Source organism: Chenopodium quinoa, unplaced genomic scaffold (assembly GCF_001683475.1).
Source record: "Chenopodium quinoa cultivar QQ74 unplaced genomic scaffold, ASM168347v1, whole genome shotgun sequence".
Lineage (NCBI taxonomy): Eukaryota > Viridiplantae > Streptophyta > Magnoliopsida > Caryophyllales > Amaranthaceae > Chenopodium > Chenopodium quinoa.
Genome location: NW_018742881.1, coordinates 931710 through 943644, shown reverse-complemented (window position 1 = coordinate 943644; position 11935 = coordinate 931710). Strand labels below are relative to the sequence as shown.

The 11935-nt window shown below is 35.7% G+C and overlaps 1 protein-coding gene across 2 annotated transcripts; it reads right to left on the bottom strand.

The window, feature by feature from the left end:
* Positions 1–1862: 1862 nt before the first annotated feature.
* On the bottom strand, positions 1863–11286 carry LOC110726748 (mediator of RNA polymerase II transcription subunit 8-like). Of its 2 annotated transcripts, XM_021906240.1 has the most exons (11): positions 10946–11286; positions 9989–10113; positions 8982–9106; positions 8708–8891; positions 7922–8029; positions 7748–7815; positions 6306–6581; positions 4192–4389; positions 3056–3106; positions 2462–2522; positions 1863–2266 (listed from the first exon to the last, which is right to left on the bottom strand). In XM_021906240.1, the coding sequence occupies exons 1-11, from the start codon at positions 11188–11190 to the stop codon at positions 2082–2084; spliced, it is 1626 nt and encodes a 541-aa protein (XP_021761932.1). In that variant the 5' UTR covers positions 11191–11286; the 3' UTR covers positions 1863–2081. The 2 variants fall into 2 exon arrangements, with proteins under 2 accessions (XP_021761932.1, XP_021761933.1); XM_021906241.1 differs by lacking the exon at positions 3056–3106 and having other exon boundaries at positions 10946–11190.
* Positions 11287–11935: the final 649 nt, after the last annotated feature.

The following is an 11935-nucleotide window of genomic DNA, read 5'->3' as shown; positions in this document are numbered from 1 at the left end:
CACCTACTTTTCATAAATTTCCAAAAATATTCACTAGGAAACAAGTACTTGTATATGCTACTATATAGTTTGATTTCTTCAATATTCAAACTTTTTTCCCTTTGAAAGATTCCAAACTTACAAAGGGGAAAAAGGCTCTTAGTGAGGAGAGATGAAGGATGAGGAAGATGAAGTAAGATCAGCTTCCTCGTCCCCGATTCCTGTCAGCACTGGGCCTGACAATCTCAAGTATTCGTTCTCATCCTTACCATCTCCATCACCCCCATTATCGCCGCCTGGTTCATCCAACTTGTTAGCCGAGAAACTTTATCTACTACAAGACACCAAGGTTTCTAAATCCAAAAAAGCATCTCCCATTTCAAGCTTCTCCTTGGATCACTCTCAGCCTGCAGATAATTCTTCTTCGCAGCCTTTGTCTTGCCTCTTGGAACTGTAAGCCCTTAAAATTCGGCCTTTCATTTACCTTTAAGATAAGTGAAAATGATAAAATGTGCAAGATAATATGTGATCAAGCATAATTTATACTATATAGTATCATTCAATTTGATTAGTATGACTAGTAGTTGAAGTGGTGAACTAGTATTGCTAGCATAAAGTCTACATCAAAAAACAGAAATAACTTCATCAAATTTTCAATAAGATGCAACAAAATATGGGTAACTGTCCATACACTGACCGCATTTCTGTGCTTATTTCATGTCATGTAACTTAAGGCTCGAGTGGTTTGCGCTCAGATGCTGTAGCTGCTGCGATTGGAACCTCAACCCACCGTCGAAACTTCACCATAACTAGATGATTCACTGATTTAACTCATCTAGTGTTGTTCAGCTAGTTTATTGCAACTAAAGATCACATTTTTCATCTTCTTTTCATTATGAGGGGAAAGGGAACAAGAGAGTTTAAATATTTGTGGTTAATGTTATAAGTCCACATGGTTTGACTGGTTGGTTAATGTTAACTGTTTCGATGTCTGTTGCAGAAGATTTATGTGTAAATATCTGTGGTTAGAAGGGCTGTAAGCCTGTAAGGATGAGCAATTTCCTTGCTATTTTTGGGATATTATAATTTGACTCCTTCCAAAAAAAGAAAGGACAAGTGAGGTGCATTTTTATGTGCAAGTAACTTATGATGTCCTTGTAATATAATAAACGCAACTTTGAAGTCTCCTAACTTAAAAAGGCATGTAGTAAGTTATGTTTATAATGTAGAAAGAATTACAACGTGTCTATTATACACCCGGGTGTACCTAAAGATAACCGCGATTGCACAGCTACATTTCAATTCAAATTTAGATATGTCATGCTCCCTCACAAAGTCACAATTGAGTGATTTAAATCTATGCATTTTCAATTACAGTATTTTTAATGAGTATTTCCATGTGATCACTTGGTAATTCTTTTTGGTATTGACTAAATTACTATATTACCCTTGATATCATATTGTTTTTTAGTAGGCATCTCTATCTTGTTTTGATTCATTCATTTATTCACCCACTTTGTTAGTTCAACAATCAACTTTTCCATCTTAACTTCAATTGGCAAATGACAGACTAAGAAAGCAACATCAAAGAAAATTGGTGCGTACTATACAACTGCCTCAAGCCAAGTATCATACCAACCCGGATTGCAGTATGCTCCGTCTAGTCTTTCAATAATAAGATGGTCTTATTGGCGCATCTGAATAATGCAGACTCGATAAGCTAAAAAAAACCCCCAAAAAGCTCTTTACGAAACAAGGACTATAAGTCCATAATTCCAAAACAAAAAGTATACTTCGTATAAGATTCTGTGGCAACCATCAATAACTTACTATTATTCAGCCATTACTAAGGAAATACTCATCGCCATAGAAATGCAATGATGGAACTCCAAAATGGCTTTAACTTACTTTTATAAATAGAATCAACCATCACATTTACAGTGGCTACAATATCCCTCAGATAAGCAATGGTACAAATTCAACCTGGTAGTGTGATCACTTTCTATGAACTATAATCCTGTATTCACATTTACAACGGCTATCACATACATTAAATTACAATCCACATCATTAAATATCTTGAAAACAAAATTTTGACAGAATCACTGCTGATTCTGTTGTCTTTGCTGTTGAAAATTTTGGAGATTCTGAGATGCATTTTGGAGAGGTACCATATTAGACTGGAGATTTTGAGAATTCTGTGACATGCTTCCAAAAGCAGCTTGAGGGACTTGCTGCTGCTGGGGTAAACTCATCATACTGGCTTGATTTGCTCCAATATTGAACACTGTAAAAGAGAGACAGCACCAAGAAATTAAGTCCAAACTTGAATGTTTAGATAGAACACCACCCCAATCACTCCCCACCACCACCCCCCCCCCCCCCCCCCCTCCTCTCCTTCCAGCAGTACGATCACCCAACACATAAGCAATAATAATCAATGACTTGACGCATACAAAGAGGCAATAAAAAGATTACATACTCTGATCACTAAGCATCTGGGAAGGATGAGTCCTTTGAGTGTTTCCACCAGGTAATGCAAACTGAAGGTGTGCAACAAGTGATTGCCAATGCATATTAGTAGTATAACAAGGTCAAAGCAGTATATTCAACATATAAAATTAATACACATCTTTTGTTCCTGTACCTAAGAAAAATTAAAAGGAATAGCTATTACCAATCGAACTTTTACATACATACACCAATGAAACAGCAATTAGGGGCAAAATTGCAGCATATGTAGACAAAAATGCATAAGAAAGTGAAGTCATTAAATCCTAAATCACAGCACACATTAACAAGCAACCAAAACAGAGATATTCACACAAACCTTTTACCTAACACCCATCACTCCATACACCCCCCCCCCTCCACAAACCAAAACATACACACACACAAAACATATATATAAACTGTAGATATAGTGTCGTCTGAAAATGATATTTGATCGGCATAAATAGAATGTCAAAAATGATTTGAGTTTATATCCACGAGTTACAGTTGTAATAAAAGAAAATTGATGTAGCCTTCTTGCAAAACAAGGTAATATCACTTTATATCATAATAATAAGCTAACCTGCATTCTTGGGAGCATTGCTTGAGATGTCATTGTAGAAGGCATGGACATCTGAAATGAGGGTAAAGAAATTATCAATTAAATCATTCCTCTACATTAATAAATGAGACTTGAAGTGCTATCAACATATACTGCTATATTTTTGTGTTAAAAAATGTCATTGTAAAGCCTCCACAATCCAACAAAGTCACCTATGAAAAGTTATTAACTAACAGATGATAACATCTATCTTTTTTATGTCGTATGAGTAGATGATATGTCAATTTACAAAAACACAGTTAATCCATTCGATCTAAAACATTATAAGAAGTAACATAGTTGATCAAAATCTAAAAAACACAGAACTAGCAAAATACTATATTCTGAAATTTAAATACCAAAAAGAAGCTGATGCATATTACATTCTAATACAGTAAATATAGCAAAAACTAATAAGAAAAAACAATGAAGTGTCTCTATCAATCCGTGCAAAGAAAATAAGGTGATGGTTCAGTAGGTCCACATTATGTCTATAAGCAGCTGGTGATGTATTCTAATAAGTTCTTCAATTTTTCTGTGTTTTATTATGGCCAAGTAAAGAAAATTGCATCATACTGAGATTCTAATTAGATTATTGATCTGGATACTAATACGGAGAAGTTAATTCTTGCGATTGTGATAAGAAATCACAACTCACTTGCAGTACACCAAATTCTTCAACAATCATTTTGATTTCCAGTGCATCCAAGAATTTTAAAAATGATTACATATATTGCATGGATATCCCATAATTCAGCCCCCACCCCCACCCCCACCCAATTGTGCTCGAGTGTTCATTATAATGCAAGGGCCAATACATATTATTGATCAATTATAAGATAACACATTCCATTATTCAATTGGCATCCATACAGCTATAATTCTCATGTCATCCTTCAGTCAAGTCCATTTCTTATATACATTCTAATAGGAATGGAAATCTACATGAGAAGGAGAAAAAGACCAACGGTTGTCAATTTGTCTAAAAGAGAAATTACACGCAGCAAGTATGTCTAATGCAAACATGTAAAGAAGGCAGCAGCAAGTTGCTTTACCAACATATAACAAAATACAGGATGCAATCACAGATTAAGTAAAAGTTGAGGTGCATGTTCTACCACAGGAGCATTAGGTGAATTCTGAGCAGCGTTGAATAATGCTGTATTAGCAGCTCCAGAAAATTGGCCAATATGACGGTTGAGCTGGGTTCCTTGGTTCAGTTGGGTTTGTCCAATATGTCCAGTGGGCAGCTGCCTACCTTGATATTGCTGATTCGCTGATTGCTGAGAAAATTGCATCTGGTTCTGTCCTTGCAGCTGACATATAAATATATAAAAATAAGGAATCTTGATAGAATCAACTTTAAAAACACATGAAACTCCTACTTTCACTTCGTTATGATATCATTAAAAAAAATTTGCCTAATTTCGATACAGGTAAGAATTATTTTCCTTAACCCACACTCATAACAGATTAACAGACATAAGTTGAAACAAGAAAGCTATAAGGCAATAGGACTTCCCCGGTATAAAATTAGGACTACAAACTAATTTTCAACAGAAAAATTCCTCTTCTGCTCGCATAATAAGCAAATAATCTCGTATGATCTGGGCATAGTAATAGTCAAATAGGCAAAGGAGGGCTGCTCCTAAGAGCTCTGTATGGAACAACTACAACCCACCCCCACCCCCCCCCCCCAAAAAAAAAAAAAAAAAAAAGAGGTATCTTTAGTTCTTTGGTCTTGTGGACAAATGTAACCACATACAGTAGGGTAAACAAGATTTAGAAAGATAGCATATGACTGATCATGAATAAAAGAAGATTATGTATGCTTGAATGCTCTCTGTGCAGAACGGAGAGCCAGCATCTGGCAGGAAGAATCAAATTTTTGTAAATGGAAAAACATTGTAAAGCAAAGTGAAATTTGTGTATAAAAATACCGAAGAAAACTTCTGCTGAGTCTGCATATCATGTGGTTGTAATAATTGGTTCTGCGAGATCATTCTTTAGAATCGCAAACAGTCACCAAACTAGGAATACAAACTAATACTTCCTCCGTTTCTTTTTAGTTGACACGTTTCTTCAGTCACGTTTGTCAATGCACAAATTCAATCGTTAATAACTTTAATTACCAAATAACCAAAAAGTTGATATTTTGAAAATATACATTGTGGCGAATCTAACAAGACCCCGCATGACTATATTTTTCATTAAGTATAAATCACAAAATACGGTCGAAGGAAAATGTGTGAATAGTGCTAAAATCAAAACGTGTCAACTAAAACAAAACGGAGTTAGTATTTGGTGGAGGCTGTTGGTTTATCTGGTGACTGTGTGTGGGCTTGTGGCTGTTGCTTGGTGGCAATGGTGATAGGATAGAAGGCTGGTGGGGTTGGGAATTTGGGATCTAAGGTAATAATGATAGTTCATTACTCGTTATGGTTATGGTCACGGTTGGTTAAGCTTCATGATGTTGAGACTTGAGAGGAATGGAGGAATTCAAGAACAAATACCCAAAAGGCTAGGAAATCATGTTAGAGGGGTAGAAAACTCTTGCCATCCGAATAACATTAAAAGGAAAATAGGGTGCTAATTGTCTTCCCTTTCCTAAATTCCCCAAATCAAACACCCCCTCATCAAATCTTTGATTCTCGTGCAAAAGACAACACGAAGTAAATATACAGAAATTAATTTTTTATTTTTCATTTTCCTATAGGTAAAGTCAGAAGCAAACAAAAGCCAACAGGAAGTGGAAAAAAAAAAAAAGAAGTCATGAATAAAGTACTGGTAGGTAGACATGAGATGGAGAGGAAAAAATCAATATATTATCCCATTCACAATGATACAAGGAAAGCTTCTCCCTCCTCTTGAACTTCAAATTAAGCTCAGGAAAATGAAATTAAGCTTAGGAAGAAATCAGCTCCCTTCCAACACAGGAATTGCCAGGACTTTCATTAATAGGCAATATTTAGTAGGAACTGAGACACAGTTATCATCTATAGTACATGTCCAATAGCAGCAGATAAGCAAGTGAAACTGCCAGAGGCAACAAAAGGTAATCTGAACATGATAATATATACTAGTGAATTGCAAATTTTGTAATATAAAAATCAACTTTAGAAAATTCAACATGAAACAATAACATAATTAAAATCAAGAGCAAACCATAGAGAGGACACAAGTACTTAAACTTATTGAATCGACGTATTTGGAGCACAAGCACAATAATTACCTGAGCCAAACCCTGCATAGCAGAGTTTCTATATTGCTGCTGCTGCTGAGCAAGAAGTTGCTGCTGCTGAGAAGGAAGCTGCATCATTTTTCTCTGTTGCAGCTGATGTTGTTGTTGAAGTGTTTGCTGCTGGGGAGAAGGTGCATTCATCATGTTTGTACCAGATCTTGGCGAGTTTGCATACTGCATTGGGGATGCTGTATTCTCAAAGGAAGATGGTACTGTGCCAGTAGAAGGTGAAGGAACTGATCTTCCAAGATGCTGTCCACCAGAAGCCTGCATCAAAAGGAGGTTTACATCTAATCAGGCCCGGAAGAAATGACAATATTTTACAATAAAAGTTTTAACAAGCCCTGGTTTTGTTCAAAGTACTGGCAGGAGCTGTAATTTACTGTAGAACTTCAAAAATTAAAGGGAAATGATATACAATGCCTTTAGGCTGCATAGAAAGAGCCACAAGTTAAAAATATCAAGTTAAATTAAACTGTAATTACACCATTCGATGCGTGATTTTATATTGCATTCCTAAATTAAAACCAATTTAGAAAATGCATTTAATGCAGCTTTGGGCTGCATATATCAATTTCGTAACTCCTTCCCCCCAACCCAAAAAATAAAATAAAGAGAGAGGCAGCAATAACAGCTGTATTAAATATTTTAATCACCAGACAGGTGCAAAGAGAATGCATATAGGCTCCCAATCAACTTTGGTCACCAAGTGCCAAAAAAAAAAACTTGAACTTGAGTTATAGTAACTAATTGACTAAACAAGGGAATAGGCAGATCGTTCATATCCAAACAAAAAGGTTTTAGACCAGTCAGGCATTAACCATACTAGATGGTGGTGGCAGTTGTTTAATGTATTGTTTGAACATCATGCTCAAGTCCATTAACATGACCACTATGCGAGACAAGATATACACAATAGACCCAGAAACAAAGACCGCACATAAGGTAGGATGCAAGCCAAGCTGCTCATTAACTTTTCATGCTCTGGCTTTAAAAAGATTGACTTGGCATGACTAACGAACTGACACAAACTTCAACAGATATGTTAGGTTCTCTCACACACACGCACGCGCGCGCGCACACACACACTCTCTCTCTCTCTCTCTCTCTCTCTCTCTCTCTCTCTCTCTCTCTCTCACACACACACACACACACACACACACACACACACACACACACACAAAAGATTGACTTGGCATGAGTAATGGACTGATGCAAACTTCAAGAGAGATGTTTACTTCTAGAACTTACAAGAAGGTTTATATATATATCTTCTTTTCTGTTACTTTGTTTGAAATTTTAAACAAAGCTAATCTTGAAAAAAAAATTAAATAAAAGGGGAAAAGGCAATAAAATGGAGGAAACTAAATGCAATTTAATGGATATAAATACAGAATTTTTGAGGAAAATAGAATGTTAAAGACAATATCTACCTGCATTGGAGTTCCTTGATTACTGTGATTGCTGGATAACATAGGAGGAATACTCTTTGAGTACATGCCTGATAGAATAATTCACACAACTTCCATTATGAAAACATCAAGATACGACATAAAGATAGAATGCAGATAAAGATCATACATAAAGAGAATGCAATTCCTTATTACCAGATCCATCACCATAAGTTGGTGCCCCATCACCAACAGTGAGCACGTCAACAAGGTGTGAGGGAAGTGGAGAAGTAGCATGCCTCTGGTCTGCAGGCAGCCTTAATCCTGTACAACATAGAAATCATGCACCTCAAAGATAGAATACAGATAGCAAAAGATCTATCAAAACAATAAGTTAGACAGGAACAAGACAACATAGTGGTGAGTTAAGTAGAACTGGCAATCCCTGACCTGACCTAAACCCAACCTGAAGTATTACTCATTTATTACATTTTGTACAAGTAAATTATATGCTAATTTTGATTATTTTAGCAGAACATGAAATTGACTTGAAACCAAACCTGAACGGACGAACCTGGCCCATTGACCCGAATTACCAACTCTAGAACTAATCAATTACAATAAATGTCTGTTAAAATCTCACCTGGTATGCATTATAATTTTAACCTGGCCTCTCCCAAGGCTTTAGCCCTTCAACAAAAATACAAACATAATTTACAGAACAGAGAGTAATGTCCTATAGCAGAATTCAAAGCAGGCTCACTGATAATCACCCAAGCAAAGAAAACAAACCAGGCAGCAACCCTACTGCAAATGCTGCAAGAAATAAATAAATAAAAAGGGGAAAAAAAAAACAAAAAAAAAACAAAAAAAAAACCAAAGCTGGACAGGAGAAGAGAGAAAGTGATACGCTACATGAACAAATGTCTGAGCGCCATTTCAATTACATTAAGATCTTAGAGTACGCACAGTCATTTGACTTGCAACTGTTTGAAGACTCACCTTCACCATGATTGACAGCAGCCCGGAGTAAATTTTCCTTTTCTTGAATTTTAGCAGAAAAGGCCTTGTCCAAAGTTGGGACAGTGCTCATCCTCTGACGGGTATCCAAACCATAGGCTTTGCGGGTATCAGCTATAACTTTTTCAGCACTTTCACAAGCGGAAGCAATCATGTCAATTCTAGCCTGCCACAGTGGCCAGTCTATTTTAAAAAAACAATCTGATACTACGTAGAAGTTACTGGTTGAAATGCTAAATTAGCAAAATCAAGTTACCTTAAGCTTATCAATTTGTGTGGGTATAGGCAGATTTTGCATGCCAAGAAGCAACTGCTCCCTCTTAGAATTGTCATCCACTTCCATCTCGGGCAAGAGCTTGGACGACAACATAACAGGGAGTACTGCATGGAAAGTGATTTGTAATTACAAAGGGTTAATATAATGTACACCACAGTGCCAAATTATTCAGTCTTCATATATCAATGGGCTCATCTGTTATCTTCACACAAAATAAGATGTTCTTATCCGATTTAAATCTTTGTACAATAATTATCTAACTTGGCTAAACTTTCATTGCATTTTGAACGAATACTGTTCGATTTGTTCCAATGTGTATTTTCCAAATATTTAATTTTCTAATTTTTATTAATTCCCATTTCCCAATCAAATATTTTTAGTAATACATAAATAGAACTAAAAAAAACAGATTTATAGATCTGATGAATATCACTAGTTTGATTCTGAAAAGATTGAGTGACAAGTTTCTAATATAAGGTGAAGAGAACAGGTTCTCAATCTGCTCTTCAATCTCTCTCCTCAGTCCTCACTGCTTTACATCTTTTTCTACTTTCCCTCCACTTTTATAGCACATTATCCTTAAAATTGGAGGAGTAGGCAAACTTATTCAAGACTGGGCCACTAACCTATCAATGGCTTTCTTATTTTATAGAAAGAGTACATTACTCTCTTTCTTTTTTTCTTTCTTTTTTTTTTAAGCTCACTAGAAGGAAAAATAAAGAAAAAAGAGAGAAAGAAAGTCAATAGATTCTAAGATTTCAACTTTTCAAGTCATCAAATTTTAAGATATCTTATGTCAAATAAAAAATGTAAAATTGAAATCTAGACATTGGTTGCTGGCTTGCTGCTTAGTAAAAAAGACTTACATATTCACTTTCTAGATTTCCTTATAGCATATATCAACCCCTAATTATGAAAAGATGGTAAGCATTGAAAAGGAATGATTTATGCAAAACCATAACCTCAAATGACAGAAAGTCATGTACCTGTGGCATTCTCGGCATTAACATTCCTGGGATGGACCACAAAAGCTTTCGATACCTTCTTGATGTCTTCCACAATATTGAACAACTCCAGATTCACCATTGAAAATTGACCAACAACATCTTGCCTGGTGTGAGATATGACAGTTAGTGGTTAAAAGACATTACATAAATTTACTTAGACAAGAAAAAAGCATTAACTCTAATTCTCATCAAATAGCAATATCCTCTAACGCTTATCAAATCATTGCATTACAATCTTACAGATTCAAAAAAACAGAAGATAATCATCGCATTGCAATCAGTAATGCACAGTGAAACCCTCCACGCGTAAAAGGAAGCTTCTTTAAAGGCATTGGGGCAATTTTCACTCTATTGTTAATTGTTAACATACAATCAACAAAAAAGAATACAGTATAGCATGAAATCAAATACTCTTCTTTCTTCATATCAAATTTACTAGGAAATTTATTCAATAACATTACTCTCACAAATTTACAGATTTCGAAACATACTTATAGTTTGGAAACTTGGATCGCCAATGCCATCATTCCACACCAATCAGACTAGTTCATTTATATCAAGTGAAAAAGACAGTCCATTGCTCTTACCTCCATTGGAAAACAAAGCTTACAAAAACCCCTTTTCAAAAAAAAAACTTAATTCTTAATCACACAGTAGTCTTCCCGAACTTCATAGCTTAAAATCAATTTCCTCAATACAAACACACCTACTCCGAAAAATCAGAAATTCAGCATTACGCAGCAGATAAAGTATATAACTAGAAAACCCTAAAACAATCAAGATTCCCAATCCACGCAGTAATAACCATGCTTTACAAAAATTAGGGTTTTTTTAAATTTTTTTTCCGAATTATGCAAAAATTAACATCAATTTAAGGGGAATCTGAACAACAATAACAACAAAAGTGAGACAAACAAGAGAGATAGAAAATTGGACCATTTGGGGAGGGCATTGGAGCGAGATAAGACGTCGAAATCTTCGAGAATGCGAGAGATAGCTTTGAAGAGACTAATGGCGCGAGTTTTGACAGATTCTAAGTTGAGCTGTTGTTGAACTGCTGAATTTAGCTTCTCCACTACCTTCGCCGGTTGCGGTGGTTGTTGCGGTTGCTGTTGTTGTTGCTGCTGTTGTTGCGAAGTTGTTTGGTTTTGATCTTGCAGTGTGCCCATCATTGCTTCCATGATCGCCACCAGAGAGGGAGAGAAGAGGGAATGAGACTCAGGAGGAAGTAAAACAAAGTTTTAATACAGTCCTTCCTCCTATCCCTAATGTTTTTTACATTTGAAATTATGCAATATTAAGAAATTGTGTAAAGTAGAATATTTCAATGATTGAAAGTACAATTTTATTGAAAAATTGAGCATGTGGGGTGAAGAAATTAGAGGAGAGAGGAAAGACAAAGTAATAAGAAGTGTTGAAAAACTATTAAATTGTAATAAGTGTTGAAAAGTAAGGATTAATTTATGACCAAAATAGGAAATATACTAAGGGTTTGTTTTTATTGACTGAACTCAGCTGAACTGAATTGAACCGAACTGAGCTGAAGTGAAATGAATATTTTGTAAGAGAAGAAAATTAGGAGCTGGGCTGAATTGAACTGAACTGAGCTGAGCTGAACTGAGCTGAATTGAACTGAACTGAGTTGAGCTGAACTGAACTGAGCTCAACTGAACTGAAATGAGCTGAACTGAATTTCAACGTATGAGAACAGGCCCTAAATGTAAAGAATAAAAAGAACACCCTAAATGGAAACGTAAAAAAATTTAGGAACGGAGGGAGTATTGATTTATGCGGAATGCAAACGGCTGGTGTGCCAAGTGTGGTTTGTTGTGACCACCTGGGAAAACAACTAGCTAGTCGCACTTATAAGTTGGGCTCTTATAAGTTTAATTTGCCTATGAAAGTTGCAACTGCTCGTGGATGATA

Coding starts and splice junctions, on each gene's coding strand:
- LOC110726748 (XM_021906240.1), bottom strand. CDS start 11,190: ATGGAAGCAATGATGGGCACACTGCAAGATCAAAACCAAACAACTTCG. Junction 4,390..6,305: donor CTATGCAGGGTTTGGCTCAG/GTAATTATTGTG, acceptor TTTATATGTCAG/CTGCAAGGACAGAACCAGAT. Junction 3,107..4,191: donor ATTCACCTAATGCTCCTGTG/GTAGAACATGCA, acceptor CCCTCATTTCAG/ATGTCCATGCCTTCTACAAT.